The 17,299-nt window shown below is 45.8% G+C and overlaps 1 protein-coding gene across 4 annotated transcripts in view; it reads left to right on the top strand.

The window, feature by feature from the left end:
* The first annotated feature begins 10,096 nt into the window (after window positions 1-10,096).
* Window positions 10,097-17,299, top strand: part of ARMC9 (armadillo repeat containing 9) — a 67,656-nt gene continuing 60,453 nt past the window's right edge. For all 4 annotated transcript variants that reach the window (XM_010573030.1, XM_010573029.1, XM_010573031.1 and 1 more), the window contains exons 1-5: window positions 10,097-10,182; window positions 11,905-12,030; window positions 12,653-12,823; window positions 13,812-13,967; window positions 16,632-16,724. In XM_010573030.1, coding sequence (XP_010571332.1) covers window positions 10,132-10,182; window positions 11,905-12,030; window positions 12,653-12,823; window positions 13,812-13,967; window positions 16,632-16,724 — 597 coding nt within the window. In that variant the 5' untranslated portion in view covers window positions 10,097-10,131. The remainder of the gene's footprint in view (window positions 10,183-11,904; window positions 12,031-12,652; window positions 12,824-13,811; window positions 13,968-16,631; window positions 16,725-17,299) is intronic.

The following is a 17,299-nucleotide window of genomic DNA, read 5'->3' as shown; positions in this document are numbered from 1 at the left end:
ACAAATGTACGTCGTGTGTCTTTCTGGTGCTGTAATCCCTTCCCTTTGAATGGGTACCTGTATCCCTTACTCCTGTGTGTTCTGCTGATGCCAACCAGTGTGGTATGTGGGGTTTTTCAGGTAATTTGTTAGAAATGCCTTGTCATCTTGCAAAATACCGTGTAGAGGGGAGGACGTTAGGAGGAGAAATGAAAACTCTTCAGGTCATTCAGCAACCTGCCAGACAGCTAGATATTGCTGGGAGATTTCTAGAGTCCGAGTAGAAATGCTGGGAATAACTGGCTCAGAAGGACCTGAAGTCCTATATTTATGCCTTGGCCAAGCTGTGAACAGGCTGCTTCTATTCACAGGACTTTTTGCCAAGCCTTTCATACTGTAACAGGCATTTCAGGGTAGCCAGTATATTCCTGGCGCTTGGAAAGGTTTGGTTCTCAGTGTGGCTGTGTAAATCTACGCACAGAGCAGTTACCACTGAGCCATGTACTGCCTGGGGCACCATCCAGGAGGCTTGAGTCTTGTGCTAAATGATTTTCTTGTCCCTGTAAGACCACTTCTGCCCCTGGCAGTGATGTTTCCCAGAGCCCCCTTGGCACAAATGAATGTAAACACCTCAGATAACCCTGAACTGATTTTTGAGCTGCTGCTCTGGGGCCATGCAGTAAGGTTACACTCAGGCAGTCAGATTTTTAGAGGAGCTTTTGGTGGCCATGTGTGCTAGGCTGGAGACACCAGGAGAGACATCTCGGAATTGGCCTGTCTGTTCTTGCTTCCCCAGCTCTGCTGCTCACAGTGTTTTCTCTCCACTGTGTAAACGCATGTGGGAACTGCATGTTTTAGCATTGAGAACACAAGCAGAAAAGCATCCACTGCCTTGGCTTTCCCCCATGGCTGTTCTGTGTTTTCTTGCTTGGGAGAATGTCCTGGACAGGAGTTGAGGGGAGGGGGGAAAGGAGCTGGAGGAGTGTTGACAGAGGTGGCCGCTGGTTAAAGGGTGAAGCAAATGTATTGGCAGTGTGAAGGAGGAGAGGTGACAGCCATGCAGCCAATTGTGAGTTGCTGTAAGCTGAGCAGGGAGCGGGAAGGAGCAGCTCGGTGGGATGGTGCTTGAGGGCAGATGTACTGCTCCTCTGGATAGAGCAACCATGAGGAATGTTTTCTAGCAAGTGCAAATCAACCTTTTGCCTGAGCGCTGATGGTTGAGAAGTAGCTCCTGTCTTAGCTGGAGCATGTGTGGTAAGCGGATCCCAGGGGTTTCAGCCTGTTTGTACCTCTCTCTGGAGAGAAGGCTGTGCACACAATGAACGGCTCATTGGTTGCTCAGGCATTTGGTATCAGTAGATGGGGTTTCCCTTTGGGGACTTCCCCAGCTGAGCTCTGCAATTGGAGCCGCTCTGCTGTGGAGCACCCAGGTCCTTCCCAGCTTCCCATGCAGTGGGCAACCCCTCAGGTACGTGTGCTCAGGTGCCATAAGTTCATAAAGGATAAACCTCTTCTACCCACACTGCAGCTTGGGAGGATGCTGGTCCCGTGCCTCAGTGAGACACGCGTCTAGCTCAGGCTGGTTTCACTCAGGGGGCACTGCTTAAAAGACTCCAGACAGCACAAGGACAAGAGGTCCTGGGAGGCGTTTTTGAGAGTTTGTGGTACAAAACAATGTGTCCTGACTATAGAACGATCCCATACATGTGATTTTTTTCCCCCAACTTCTTTGTATTTCTTCAATTTACTAATCGGGCTGCTGAGGATGCTGCTCTGTGACCACCTGAGGTGTCGCATGGCACTTGGCTGAGGTGCTGAGCTTTGCTCAATTGCCAAGGTGCCACTTGAGAAATTTGGAAATGGTCAGCCTGTGACTTTGTAAAAAAAACACACAAAGAGGCTGTAACAGCCCCAGGAGAGTTCAAGTAAACCTCTAGGAAGATTCTAGAAATGTTCTGGAGATACAGCAGAAAACCTCTAGAAGACTAGAAAAACTAACAGTGAACGGCCAGGAAACCTCCAGAAATCTTCTGGAAAGATGCTAGAAAGCCTCCGAGAATGCTCTGGAAAGCCTTCTGGGCTGGATCCTGCCCCCATGCTAAGGCATCTGACCAATTTCCCTGGGGACAGATGGGGCCAGTAACTGCAGGACTGGCTCAGTGCTGTGCTTGGATGAGGGAGGCCACTGCTGGCTTTCTGATCTCCAGTTTGGAGAAGGCATGGTGGGAGCCTGGAAAGCTTCGCTGCTGCTTTAAATTTAGCCACAGTGACTCATTAGCGCTGATTTTTTAGGAAGTGCTGCTCTCCTGGGCCTGTCTGGGGATGCTGCGGAGGGACCCACCCTTGGGGTGTTTGCCAGGGGCTAATTGGACCTAATGCTCCTGGGTTTGTTAGAGGGAGAGGCTGAGGTGACAGGAAGCATGCTTCTGTCCCTCCTGACTAATGGGTCTCATCCCCCTTAACCCTGGTGAGAAATAAATCACTTCAAAAGCATGCTGCTTCTGACAGATCCGAGTCCCTCCAGGAGGCCCTGGGCATGTCCTCAGTCTCCCCTTTCCACTTGTTAACTTGGGTACAAGCCCCCTGCTTGGCACCATGCTGGGGACCGAAACAGGGATGGGGATGTTGGAGGTAAAGCTCCCAGGGCAAAGGGTCTTAGAGGAGGGGGCCAACAGCCCCCTGGCATTGCTCCAGGGCCCTGGTGGGCACTGAGTAAGTCTTGTCCTCCCTTCTCTCCCCATCACAGCAGTGCCGCCCTCCCTATCTCTCCCCTTCCTTCCAGGGCCATGCGAAGCTCTTCCTCCTCGCCGTTCAATATGAAGGTTGGGCGCTGCTGATAACGATGACGATGTTGGCCATTTATCTCCCTGCATCCTGGAGGCTGAAGCGTCCCCCACCCTCGCCCCTGCCAGACCCCAGCCTGCCCTGGGCTCTTCCCCTGCCTGCTGCTTTCGGCATTGGTGACGGGTTGTTTTCAGCCCAGCTCTGGGCCCATCTTAACCTTGCAGCAGCAGCAGGATGGAGGAGATGGGGAGCACGGACATTGCGGGACTGTGCAAGGCTTGTGGTATTTGCTTGCAACCTCTGATGGGACCAGTGGGCCTGAAGGCCTTCACCCAAGGGTGCTGATCTTCCCCCAGGGTGGCTTCATGTGGGAGCAAGGGTCTCTGCTCCCTCAGTGAAGATAACTGGTTTGGGTAGACCTGGTTCAATGTGTTTCTCCAGCACTGGTGGGATTGGGCTGGCCGACGCTCTGTGCCTTGGGAGGAGAAGCTGCCCCAGCCCCTGCTGCTGGGCTCCAGGTCAGGACTGGCTTGACTTGGCCTCTGAAATCCTGCTCTGTGTGGGCAAATAGTCCAGCTGGCAGCAGCCCAGGTCCAGAGGTTTGTTTTGAGGTCTGTACGCCAGTGCTTGGCATTGGCTGCACAACTAAAGCTCTGTTTTTTTGCTCAGAAGTACTGCGTAGGTACTCGAGTGAGCCATCGGTGTCTCTTCCAGTGCATGGGGGAATTGGCGTTACCCACATGTTGCAGAGAGGTGACTCAAGGCAAATCTTGTTTCTGCCCAAGTCCTTTGGAGACCAGCTAATCAGGGCTCCTGGAGACCACAACCCTAGACGTCCCAGCTCTGTGCACTTCGTCTGATGGACTCCTGTAGCATGTGCAGAAAATGGACGCTGGAGGGTCTATATTGTCAGGATCCAGGTGAAGTGGGTCCTGGCAAGCAGGGCAGGGCGCATGGGGGGACACCCTGGGGCTCGCTGTCCGCCACCTTGGTGCAGGGCTGGCCAAGGGGAAGGGCAGTCATTTGGTGGCAACAGCATCCCTGGCCAAGGGTATAAATAGCTGCACTGGTGACCCAAGGAAGAATTGCTGCACAGGCGAGGTTAATTGTCAGCAGAAATTATGGAGACATTGTTCCTCCAAAGATAACCTGCAAGGGATGAAGTATGGAGCAATTTTTTCCCCTTCAGAGTGAAGGAAAAAGACCTGAAATATTGGTGCAGTGTCTTTGTTCTCAGCTTTAGGCTGGCTCTCCTATTTAATTGTTTTTGTCCATTCCGTGTCAATGAGAACCAAGATGGATTAGCTTTTTGTTTCCCCACCATGTCCTCCTAGAGGAGAAGCTGAGATAGCTCCTGTAGGGCTGGGCAAGTTCTCTGTTTACTTTAACTTCACACAGAGATCTTTTTTATTTTTAGTTTAAGCATGAAATCTGTGGTGCAGGGATGAACAAGAAACAGCTGAAAATAATTTGCTGGAAACATCTGCATTGGACAGCAGAGTTCATGGGTTCATTCATAGATGAAACCTGCTGCTTGCTCCTCTTGCAGGCCCAGAGGTTTTGCAATTTGTCCCTGAGGGAGTGGGCAGGTGGCCATTGGTCTGTGTCAGTGGCATGGGACAGATGGCCATCGGTCTGTGTTGGCGGCAAGCATCAAAGCTGTGCCCATGCAATGAAGGGAGTGAGGCTCCCTGGGGCTGTTGCTGGGAGCGGGGATGTTTCTCCTGACGATGAAGCTCTGTCCTGCTGTTTCTGTGCACCCAGTTTCCCAGACTATTTTCTCCTTTTTTTTTTTTTTTTTTTTAAATGGAGCATCTCTAGCTCTTCCCTCCTCCCAGCCCCCCTGTCATTTTTGGCTGGAAAGCCTAGATGTTATTGCAAGCCAAGACTTCTCACGCATGGGTGTTCACCTTGTTTCAGGGCTTAATGACCCATCTTAGATGAGCACATGCCAGAAAGCCCACCTGGGGCCCCCTTTGGGCCCAGGCCACTGAGCTGCCATCATCCCCCATGGAGGCACACCCTGCCCCACAACGGCAGTCAGTCTCTCCTGGTTGTCAGCTCTGTCCCTGTAGGGATCTCTGAAGGGTGATCTCTGCCACAGCTGGAAAGTACCATGGGTTGATCTATCGGGATGGAGGAGCAGAGAAAGTGCTGGAGGACTCCCTCCTTCCTCCAGCCTGGGCTGGGCTTGGCTTTGGCCAACCTCCACCAGGGTGGTGGCAGTGGCTAGAAGGTTTTGCAGAGATTGGAGAAAGCTGCATCTCCTCTCCAGGTGGGCACTTGAGGGGTGTGGGGCCCTGACATTGCAGGGCAATAAATTAAGCCCTGGTTGCTCCTGGCCTCATCTGTAAAGTCCTGCTGGGAGAAGAAATCTCTGGCTCCTTTGATGCTAGGCTGCAAGGTGCCTGAGAGCCTCCTTCACCGTTTTGCAATGGATCTGAAAGGAGCTTTTTTGGGGGCCACCAGCCAGTCTCTCCTCCCTCCCTGCTCTGCGCTGAGCAGGTCAAGAGGCTTCTGGATCTCAAGGAGAGCTGAGTTCACCCTGTGACCTCCTTCATGCATCCCATGGCACAAAATCAAAGTCTCTGTTGTGCCTCTCCTGCTCAGGGACTTTGGTTACAGGAAACTACTGAAGAAAGGTCCGCATATAAATAGCCTGGCACGGGCTGACTGTGTCCTTCTGGGGAGAGGTGAAACTTGAGGCTCAGCAGCAGCTAAACAAGCCCGATCCAAGGGAGACAGAGCAGCTTTATGACAGCCTGCTGCTGGGGAAAGCAGAGAGGTTTTGCAATTTCATTGCCTTGGTTTTCCTTGCAGAGGGCCCTGGGGAAGCATTGCTCTGTAATTTGGTATGTAAGCAGCATCTGAACTGCTGGGCAAGTGCCCTTCCTGAGCATAGGATTTTGGTCCAAGCAAATCCTTCTGCCCCCCAGCCAGTCCCAGTAAGAGCCAGTCCATGCTCCAACCCAACCAACAATAATGTGTCATCAACTAAAAACTTGAGTGACTTCTTATTTATTGCCTAAATGCTCCTTCAAAGTATTTATTGAAATCCAAACCAAAATTTTTTTGGCAACTAAAAGCTGAAGTTTCACTCAGAAAATAACAGGATGTTTAAGCTTTGAAAAAAGTTCCTCGCTTGCTTTTATTTTTAATGCAACCACTTGGAAAGGCTACTGCAAGAAGACATTTCCTCCAGAATCTTCCACTTGGGCACAAAGAATAGCCTTCTGTTTTTTAATCAAGCAACAGGTTATGATCCAGTTTGGGAGATGCAGCTGGTAGAGTTGGTGGCCCAGCCACAGGAATGCTCAGCCCCCAGCAGAGGTGGCAGTGACACCTGCCCCAAGAAAAACCTATGGAGCTGGGGTGATACTCCAAGTGATGTTGAGTGTCTTCCCTTGGACACACAGGGCAGTGGAGTCCTGCTTTTCAGGTTTGAGGCACAAGCTTTGCATCTTCCTGACCTTACCCCAGGTGCTGGCCAGTGGGTGGGCGTTTACCCCTGGGCGGCAACTCTCCGAAAAGGTGTTTCTGACCAAGCACCCTAGGAGCATGACAAAGCCTGTGCAAGGCAGTGTGTGCACAGCAGCCTTGCCTGCCTGCTGGAAGGGGACTTCTGCAAGAATGGGAGGAGAGAAATGAGAAAAAATATGATCAAGCAAAGCCCAGATCCCACACAGCCCTTCCCACCATCCTGCCCAGAACATGATGTCAGTCCTGTTTGGCTGCTCAGAGGAGAAAGCCAGCTAGATGCACATCATCCTGAAGATGGGAAAAGGAGAAAATCGGCATAAATCTCTCTCTCTCTCCCCATGGGCAGTGCCTGATCATCACCAAAGCAAAGCAGGTGAGAGGGAACACTGAGGATAGTGCAGCTGCCTTTACAAAGAAGGAGGACAGCTGCAGCTGGTCTGCTCTAAAACCTTGGGACCACTCTCTAAGGAAGTATTTTACTCCTCTAAAAAGTTAGAGGGACAGGTGACAAACAGGAGAAGGATTTCACAATCCCATCACCTTCCTTCAGTGGGAGCAAGAAGGAGCCCTGTAGGCTGCACACACAGCAGTGGTGAGTGGGGTATAAATGGCCAAGGGATCCAGTCCTTCCTCCCGCTGGAGACCAACTAAATGCCTGACTGGCTCTAGCACGGTAAAACTTAACATAAATATTTAAAGTTTGCTATTATGAGATCTCCATAGAAGTATATGCAACAGAAAGAAGAAACCTCTGGCTGTAGACATACTCTCTATATATGCAGAGTATGCCTACTATTTGTGTTATTAAGTATAGAAGTTTCATGTATATAAATGTTATGTTTATATACATAAAACTTTGGTATTTAGTATACAAATCACCAAATCCAGAAATTCCAATTACCAGCTCAATCATTTACATACCTGATGACTTAACCAGCACATGCAGTAACTACAAAGCCAATTTGAATGCTCATTGTCACAGGGTGAGCGATGAGAACACAAACTAACCATTAGAATAGAAATTTCCTGTTGCTTCCTAGCAATTCCCTGGTGCTTTCTAAAAATGTTCATGTGCTTTCTATAAATTTCAGTGGGCTTTCTGTGGATTTTCAATGGGCTTTCTAGGAATTTCCCACAACTTTCTAGGAATTCAGACTGAACTCTAGGAATTTTCCCTTACTTTCTGGGAATTTCTTTGTGCTTTCCAGGAAAATCCTTGTTCTTTCTAGGAATTGCAGAGAGCTTTGTAGGGATTACAGACTGGAATTCCAGGGTGCTTTTGAACAGTTTGATGTGCTTCCTAGCAATTCCAGCCAGCTTTCACACACTTTTCTTCCAGCACTTTCTAGGCCTTTCCCTGTGCTTTTTAGAAATTTTCAGGTGCTTTCTAGGAATGACAGAGCCATTTCTAGAGATATCCAAGTGCTTTCCATGGATTGCAGAGTGGAGTCCTCACCAGGATTTCAGGAATCTGCCCTTCTGTCCCTTTGCTCTTGCCTGTTGTGATGTGCTTGCTGGGAGTGCTGGGGAAGGAGGGAGCCTGAAGAAAACTGCTGCGGTTTATCCCAATTTCCTAGAGAAGCTCCTTCCCTAGCAGGCTTTCCTTAACTGAGAACGTCTCCCAAGCATACTGAGTTGGGGAATGAGATGTTTTCAAGGCCCTCTGGCACAGACAGAGGTGATGGATGAATTGACCTGTTCCTGGCACCTTTTCATCCATCACATGAAATGAAGTAAAAACTGGGCAGTTTGGCACAACCCTGGCTCAAATCATTGCTCTGTCCCTTACCGGGACAATCCTAAGTTGAAGAAGCAAGGCATGGGAGGGAGCATAGATTTGTCAAGGCCCTTCATAAGATATTTAACGTCTTCCTTTCTTTTCCCAAAGAGCGGCAGTCTGCTTCAGTATTTTATTCACAAATACCAACCTGTTGCTGGCTGGCCATGGAGCAGTGAAAAAATAACTCCCATGGGTTATGGATGGAGTGCTAGTGCCTGCTCACCATCTGTCATAACTCTTCCTCACATCACCTGGGTCTTCCCAAACATTTCATCTATCAAGCTGATACTTTTAGGTCTGGCAAGAATGTTCAAAGGTGATTTTTTTTTCCTGTTCCTTAATTATTTTTTTTAAATTGCATAAGGAGAAGAATACCCTTAGATCATGAGCCAAGGGAAGGCTGTACCCTGAACTGCATCCCATCCACCCATGTTGGAGTTGGAAAGTTAAGGTTTGTCTGGGAAATGGTCTTGGTGGAGAGCAGTGCCTCTGAGCTGGCTGGTGAGATTAGCTTTTGGGTTTTGCGAGGTTATTAAGAATCAAATTCCGGGGCGGGGGGGGGGGGGGCAGATGCAAATCTCTGCATTCAGTTTCTGCTGCCTGCTTTAGGAGCCTTGTAAAGGAAGAAGGATGGTACCGTGCTGTGTCTGGCTGTGGGACATGTGGAGGACACAGGTAGTCTTAAGTGTTCATGGTGGAAAACAAGGCTGCACAGGGTGAGACCAAAATCCCAGGCAGGACATCAATGGTGATACAATGTCATTTTGCTGTGTCTAGCGAATGCTTCCTTGGTGTTAATGGCAAGAGGTTCATTAACACCACCGTTAATTAAAAATGGGACAAAGCCTCGATAAGGGGCTCAGCCAATCTTCCCTGTTTGCTTTGGTCAGGATTCCATGAAATAACGACGTGTCAGACGCGTGCCTGCCGGAGCCGTGCGTGCATGACCCACGGGGCTGGTCTTGGTGTCCCTAACCCTGGCTGCGTTGGGGCTGCGATTCAGGCTTATGGTGCAGTGCTCAGTCTCGGCAAGGCTCTGCCTTTTTTGCCCGACATCTTTTTCAGACGAACCTTCCAAGCTGTGAGGTAAGTGGAGCGGGCGGCCTTGGCCACAGGCTGTTTTAGCCAGAGCGGAATTACTCCCTGCGTTTGCATCCCCTCAGAGAGTGCAGTGCTCGGTGGCAGGTGTGGCAGGGGCAAATACTGTCAGATGGCTGTAATGACTGTAATTAAGAAATCATGTAATTGTGCAACTGAAAGCTATGGGCCTACGGACGAGCACACAGCGTGGTGCGCTTTTAGAAGACTTCTGACTGGCCCAGGATGGCAAGGGGGTACAAACCCATATGTTAAGAGAGTAGATAATTTTAAAAAATTAACTTGACCCCAAGCTCCCTTCAAGTTACGTCAGAGAGTGGAAACCGGCAAAAAGCGATTCTTCACAACCAGCGGGAAGCTGCAGCTCCGCGCGCTCCAGGGGGCGCTGCCCGCCGGCACGGTGGAGACCCACCCTCGTCACGTGATGGGCCATTCCCGGTCTGGGATTGGCTGAGAGGGATCATGTGCGGCGGGAGGGGGCGCGGTGTGGCGTGGAGAGTGGCCGCGGTTGCCAAGGCGACAGGCGGCGGCGCAGGGCAGGGCAGGGCAGGGCAGGGCAGGTAGGCCGCGGCGCGGTGGTGCGGGTGGCACCCGGGGTTTCCTCTCTTCCCTCCCCGCCGGTTGCCTCAGGAGCTGCTGGGTCGCATGCTCTCGGCCCTGAGGGGGCGGCCGCAACGCCCCGGCCCGGTTTGGGGGATGGGTGGCGGCGGCGGGCCGCACCTGGAGGCGGCTGTGTGAGGAGGCGGTGTGACCGCCCCGCGGCCTGGCGAGAACGGCGGTTCGGGTCGGAGAAGACCGGCTTCGGAACTTCTTTGGAGGTGCCTTACGGGGTGGTGGTGGGGGGATGTCCTCCTCATGCGGTTTGTTTGGAGATGAGATGGCTAATGGGCTGTGCGTGGCTGGGCTGCGGTGGGGCTGTGTGAAGGAACCGCTGTGCTGTCTGCTAACACCCCCCTTCTTTACAGTTTTCGAGGTTTATCAACGATGAGATGTAGCAGTAATGCTTAGCGATGGGTGACATTCTAGCTTGTGAAGCTGAGTTACTCGGACTAGTGAGAGAGGTTGGTTTTCTCTCTTTTTTTTCTTTTCTTTTTTTTTTCTTCTTTTTTTTGTTGAAATGAGCAAGGCAAAATTTTATGCTTGTATTCAGAGCCAGCTGTTGTAACTGTGGTTTAAATTCTGGAGTTATTTATCTGGCCAAGTGTTTGCTATGCCCTGAAATCATATTGACTCCTGTCATGCTCTGTAGATTCAGAGGGCTCAATGTCCATTAAATGCTAGCAGTCAAACATCATATCAAGCTAGAATTATCCATTGTTCATTGCAAATGAGGCTTTCATTAAAGGAGCAGTTAAGTTGATTAGATCAACAGACAGCTTTGGGACTCAGGTCCACCTTGTGATAATGGTGAGATCTTTAAAACATTGCTTAGCTGCCACCTCATTCCATATTTGTATAAAATCATGGAGGCATATAAAAACCCTAGAGCTGATAAAGCCCAGGCTGAAGTCCTGAGACTACTTATCTCCATGGTTTAATGCCTAAGCAGGATTTTCCAGCTACACACTCCTCTACCCATATTGCCCATAAGAGGTAATCAGAATATATTCTAAAGTGTGAAAAAGGCAGTGAGAGGCAAACTTTAAAGGGCAGGTGCCTCTATGGTAGTCTGTGCTTCAGTCTTCTGGATAAATTGACTAAAATGGGATAGTTATGATTTGGAACAAGAGCACAAACTGTGATCTCTGCTGCTTGTTACTGTCTCATTCCTTTGATCAACACTGTGTTGGTAGCCTGGTTTAGAGCCCTAAGTGAACACCAAACCAACAGCCTAATCCCCCTGCCTTGTGTGACCCAACCTATTGCAGGGTTCCACAGATGCTGGTGCTATGGAGGGGTGATCAAGAGTGGCAGTCAGCTGTCACTGTGCCCAGCTTTCACCAGGCTGTCTGTTGAAAGCCTGGACAGTTACTGCCTGCCTAAAGAGTCTACCAAATGGCAAAATCATACACAACTTAAATCTATTTGTGGATCTTGGAAAACAAATCTAAATAGAGGTTTAAGTACTTAATCATTACTATACTACCATTTGTGTTAACAGTGGGGAAAATAAATTATTCCTGTTCTCTGTGACAACGTTGGGAACCCAGATCAAATTTGCAAAATGAAATGTAATGTCTTGCCTCAGCAACCAATAACTAAGACTCCTGAGATGGGGGGAGGAAGGGAAAGTTGCATGTAATATAGTGACTGTACATTGTGGGAGGAAGAGGCAGGGCTGTTTATCTCTTTCTCAGAAGAATAGTACTTAATGAGTTGTTCATTAATTTGGCTTGCACAGCTTCAGTGACCTGGCTTAGAGTTCAAGCTGTCCAACTGCTACTGTGGAGATGAGAGTCACACTTAAGTATTCTGCCCCCTGAGAACATTATTTGCAAGGAAGTTATTTACTTGTTTCTTCAACCAAGGTATAACATTAATGGATTTTAGTTCTTTTTCTTCTTTGGTTGAATGAAATTACTGACTAAATTGAGGGGCATAATTCTTTCAGGGAGGATGTGCTCAGTTGTCAGCACTATTCTCTAGGATGCAGGAGGAAATTTAGTTGAGAGATAGTGTTTTCCTGCCATGAGGTACCAGTTCTTGGTTTGTTGCTGTTCAGTCTTTGGCATTTATGGACCCTGCTACAGAGAAACTTTATAGGACTTTGGCAATTCATGGGTCACTCACTGAAGCATTAATAATCTAAAAAAATATTCTTCCTGTATGTTTTTGTCTTGTAGTATTTGGATTTTGCTGAATTTGAAGAAACAGTGAAAGTATTTACAAAGGAATGTAAAATAAAAGGGAAGCCACTACCTAAACCAGCAGGTGTTTCCTCAAGAGATTCAAAAGCTTTGCCTGTTCAGGTAATGCATCATTTATGCTTACTTTAAGTAATACTAAAACCAGTTTAAGACCACTAACCACCATGTGAATTATTACAGCAGTGAGATTATCTGAACTGTCTGAACAGATTCTTGACTATTTGAAGAAGTCCACTAGCAAGTCTTCTTCCAGTGCAGGAACTGTCAAGTTGGTGGTTTGTTGTTGGTTGTGTTTTTTTGGGGTGGTTTTTTTGTGTTTTTTTGTTTTGTTTTGTTTTTCAGAACTCTAGTCCTTTTGAACCTGCAACAGTAGGTTTGGTTCATACTATTTTAGTTTTTTAGCTTGCCATGCTTTGGTAAGACTGATTTTCACATGCTGTAGACATTTATTTTTCACTTATGGTAAAGGTGGGTCCCCAGATTGACATGCTTGAAAATCTGAGCTTTACTACTTGTACTGATGGTTGATTCAGGCTCTCAGAGATATTAAAGATAGGTGGAGAAAGAATATTTAGGTGGTCATCAAATGGTGAGAGATTTTGGCTAAAACTTTTAATTTAAAGTGTTCAGATGGCACTTGAATTCTTCATTCACTAATCTGCTGTTGAAAAAATGTAGCTGTTTTGTGTTTGTTTTTTTCACTGAATGCTTTTCCCCTTTGCAGAAAGATCTGCTTACAGCATTTGAAAATGGTGAGCAGAAAGTTTTCTTCCAACTCTGGGAGGAGCATATTTCATCTTCAGTCCGGGACAATGAACCAGTTGCTCAGAAGCTGGAGTTCTATCTTCACATACACTTTGCAACCTACCTCTTAAAACACTCTATGGGAAAGCCTGTAAGTTTAGTTCACAGTTCAAACTTCAAATTGTTTTTGTTTGTTTTACTTCATTTATTTGTATTTAGTGTGGATGAGGATGGGATATTTAGTAAGAAGAATTCCCAGAGTATGTATCCAGTTTTTGAGCCACAGTCTGCATTTTAGTTGAACCAGACCCCTTGTATTGTGAAGTACAGAGATGGAAGTTGCTGATGTCCTTATCTTGGACTTCCTGAAGTATTTTAACTTGGAAAATACCAGTATGCTGATACTTTCACACCTTTGTAGTCCATAGGAGATTCTTAAAACACTTTGCTCCCAGTTTGGACTGAAGCTGTGTGTTGAAGTATAAACATTTCTGATGAAATGGGAAAGCTGAATGTTGACCAGCTCAGTATATCATATTGAAAACTATAATTCCAAGCTGTCATAAAATAAAAACTCTGTTACATGGGACTTTTATGATGAAGAGACATTTAAGTAGCCTGGAGTCAGCCAGGTCAGCCAGGGCTTAAGAGCTCCTGCCTTACACCTGTCAGCTGCTACAGGAGCATTTGGATGCCTTCAGGGTGGCTTTCGGTCTGTTCTGTGTGCCAGCTCCCCTTCCTGGTGCTGTGTGAGTGGATTTTACAGTTCTGCACTTACCACTGAAATAAAGCATGTTTAAAGTAGGTGTTTCCTCTTGGACCTGAGTGTGGAAATGGCACTCTGCTCTAGAAATCTAGCCTGAAGTGGGCAGGAATAATTTACATTCAAAAAGCAAATGTCCCTCTCTTCTTTTGTTGGACCTGGATGACAGAAACAGCAATGCTGGTTTAAATTTTCTTTTTTGAGTGGTGAAAACAAGATACAATACTCTCTAGTTAAACAAATGTTGCTTTTTAGATAACAAATACTCTGGGATTTCAAACTTGATATTAATGTATTTAGTTCTCTTGCTTGTATTTGCCAGCTTTACAGTGCATTCAGAGTGGTAGTTTTCTAAATATGCTGCTTTATTTCCTAGGACAAAGCTGAACTTGAGGAAAGGATTTCTCATTTTAAGACATACCTGGAAACAAAAGGAGCTGCACTGAGCCAGACTACAGAGTTTCTTCCTTTCTATGCTTTGCCTTTTGTTCCAAACCCCATGGTACATCCTTCATTTAAAGAACTTTTCCAGGTAAGTATCTATTTTGCAGAGATGGTATTTATCATGGTTTTTCTCATGGGATGATAGATATGGAATTATGTTTAGTTTGGTAATTGCTTCTATTGTTTCCTTTAACAGAAACTGTACAATAATAAAAGAAGATATATTTGATGAAGGAAGGGTTGTGAGAGTGCTATCAATAAGAGAGTACCATCTTAAATATATATTTTATGTTTGCTTGAGTCCTGAATCGTATGCCAGCTCTGTGTCCATAAATAAGAATTGCTGCCTCTCCTTCCTTTCCACAACCCTGAAATATGCATGCTTCTGGGACCCCACTATCTGTGTATATGTGGCTGGATTTAAAACCTGATAGCTAGGCATAAGGAGACTGAAGCAGTTTCGTTTCATGTGGAAAAGAGAAAGTCAAGTTTATAAGTAATCCTCCTGTAACAGAAAATGAGCCAGTGTTGTCTGTGTTCTGAGACTCTTCTCCCCTACCCACCCCCTCCCCCCCAAAAAATGCTGGAAGAGCATAGATGTGCTTAGTGGTTTGGTGACTCTTGCCACAGGCATTTTTCCTGGTTAATTTTTCTCTTAAATACGTTTTAGCCTTTGCCTTTGAATGGCTGTTTCAGAGTTCACTTCTTACGCTTGTACGTGCAAGGTGAGAAGAGAGTGTAGAAGTTAGTGTGCTTGAACTTCAAAATAGATCTCATTTGCAGGTGTGTTTTCAATGTGATGATGATCTACAGTTATTCTATCGATCAAGAGGTAATAAAACACCCTTACATTGACTGCTTTCTGGCCACCATGCAGGTAGATGGTTAGGAGATGATGTCCAGAGCTGTGGTTTGATATTCCGAAGTATTGGTGGCAATACCTGTGGGGAAGGTACAGCCACTGTTTCACCTGTGGTGCAAAACTACGCCTTCTTGATTTTGCTGGAAGCGTCTGGTTATGCGGTTGCATTTGGACTGGATCAAGGAACTGATCTGCTTTGCTGCCTGTGAATGTGTGTGTATACACCTCCCATGTACATGCACACACGTGCACATATGCAAATTTGTTTGTAAAATATGTATAATGTCTTGCAGGGTTATATGCTTGAAATGCTTAACCATCCTACCACATGGACAGTTGTGCTGGCTTATCTAAGTAGCTGTGGGCAGTTACTGTGGTGGGAGGAGGTGTCTTCAGCCTGCATTGCTGCCACACACTTTTTGATATCAAATCAAAGCTTAAGTGGTACTTGCCCTAGGGCTGACTTCGGATGTACCAGCTGATAAGGAGCTCCAGTTTAACACCAAAAAAAGGCATATACTGCCATTTTCCTTTGGGACTAGCTATAAATAATGAGATGTACTGGTTGATCTCAGAGATGGGATATGACTACTCTTTTTTAATTATACTTAGCAGCTTTTTTTTTTTTTTGAATGCCTTATCTAAGACGAGATTCTCAGGTTTATTCATAGTAACCCAGTGTCCAAACTCTTAGTCCACCATCACTCATATTTTCTTGTGGGAATTGTACAGCTCATTCCATGTTAGTGTTGAAACACAGATTGTTTTACATTTGAGAAAGAACAGCAGTGAGTCAGTAGTCTACTAAGCAGCGTTCTTATGGCTTTTGTTTTTTCTCGGGCATCTGATGCTTTATATAGCTGGAGTTCCTTTCTATTTGTGTAATACATTTAGAAACATAATAAACACTCCTCTCTCCAGGAGACGTTCCTTTGGTAATATGCAGCATACTGTGTTGCACCACTGTCTGGATACTGAATTCATAAAAACAGCAAGTAAATTCTGTATGCTCTCCAGCATGGTGAAATGAGGGCAAATCCGAGCTGCGAGAACAGCTTGCAACAAACACATATACAGCAGTAGATTAGGAAGCTCCTGCTACTTGTTGGAAGATACTGCTTTTTCATCTGTTGGCTAGCTTCTCACCAAGCAGAAACTAGCTTAACTGAAGGTTTGAAATAGAAGAAATGAATATTCAGTGAATTCTTAGGTGTAGTTTGGCTTTCTTCCTTAACTATTATTTTCTTGTGCTTATGAGACACTATATCAAGCAGAAGACAGCATTCCAGTTAGCAACTGATACGTTGGTCTATTTTTCATTATGTGAGTTGTTTTTCTCCAAATCCTTATTTTAGAAATGTTGTACGCTGATCACTTATGTCGTATCATGAGGTTTGCAATAGTTATTGACAAAATTTACAATTCCCAGATCTTGTTAGGAGTGAAAAATGACTACAATGATTACTTTTTGAAAACTGAGCAATGGAAAATTATTCATTTTGTACTCTATTTAATAAATTTACAATTCACATTAATCTTTTCATCTTTTTCTCAAGTTGCTTGTATTTTAAAGCTACTTCTAATTTAGAGGCAGTTGTTGCATGTGCATGCAAGGCACCAACACTATACGATAGTTTTACACTTGAAATAAAGCTACATCGTGCTCTTAGAACTCTTGTCTAGGAATAATACTAAACTCTTCTGACTTCTGTACCCTTTTATGGGTAGCTAGCAAATGCATTCACTTCAGTAACAGTGAAGGGAAAATACAATTCAATACAATGCTGGCTGCCTTGTTTACTAGTGGAAGGTTGCTGTGATCCAAACAGTGCTTTCAGCAGAGTGTACATATTTGGTGAACAACTGTCATAATTTGTTTTTCTTTTCAAGGATTCTTGGACATTGGATTTAAGGACAAGATTGGAAAAGTTTCTGTCTCTGACTGTCAAAGCCAGACAGACTCCTCGGCTTCTCACATTATTTGTATCCTTTTGAGAAAATACTTTGAAGATAATTAGAATTACTATAAAGAGGCAGTATAATTTATTTGAAGCGTGTGCTGCTAAGATTTATTGCAGAATTGCAGTAAAGTTGCAGTTCGGTGTTTTTGTGATAGGAAACATTGTTTATATGCCACATTAAAAAAAAAAAAACTTTTGAAAATGTTATGTGAAGACACTGTATAGATGCATATGAACCTGCATATTTATCATATGACCATTCTTTGCTTCCATGTATAAAGTATAGGATACCCAAACGCACCAACCTGAACTGACTGCTTTCTGAGGATTTGTAAAGCTGTTAGTCTTTTCAGTTAGCCATTTCAGGGACTAGCTGAAAGTTTTCCAGGGCTTTTAAGGGTTCCAGAAATTATTGTTTTACTAAATAGCTTGTGCTTCAGACGGCAGTATTGTTAAAGTATTGTTAAAGCTGTGTTGTCAGGCCTGATTTGCAAACTAACTAGCTCTTTGACAAATTTTCTTCTCCCTTTTTGGTCACTATAGTTAAAGGCAAGGTAGAGAGAACTGAATTGGAGTTTTTGTTTCTGGCTTCCTCTT

The sequence above is a fragment of the Haliaeetus leucocephalus genome, unplaced genomic scaffold (genome assembly GCF_000737465.1).
Source record: "Haliaeetus leucocephalus isolate CR32 unplaced genomic scaffold, Haliaeetus_leucocephalus-4.0 Scaffold362, whole genome shotgun sequence".
NCBI lineage: Eukaryota > Metazoa > Chordata > Aves > Accipitriformes > Accipitridae > Haliaeetus > Haliaeetus leucocephalus.
This window is presented reverse-complemented; position numbering and strand designations above follow the sequence as displayed.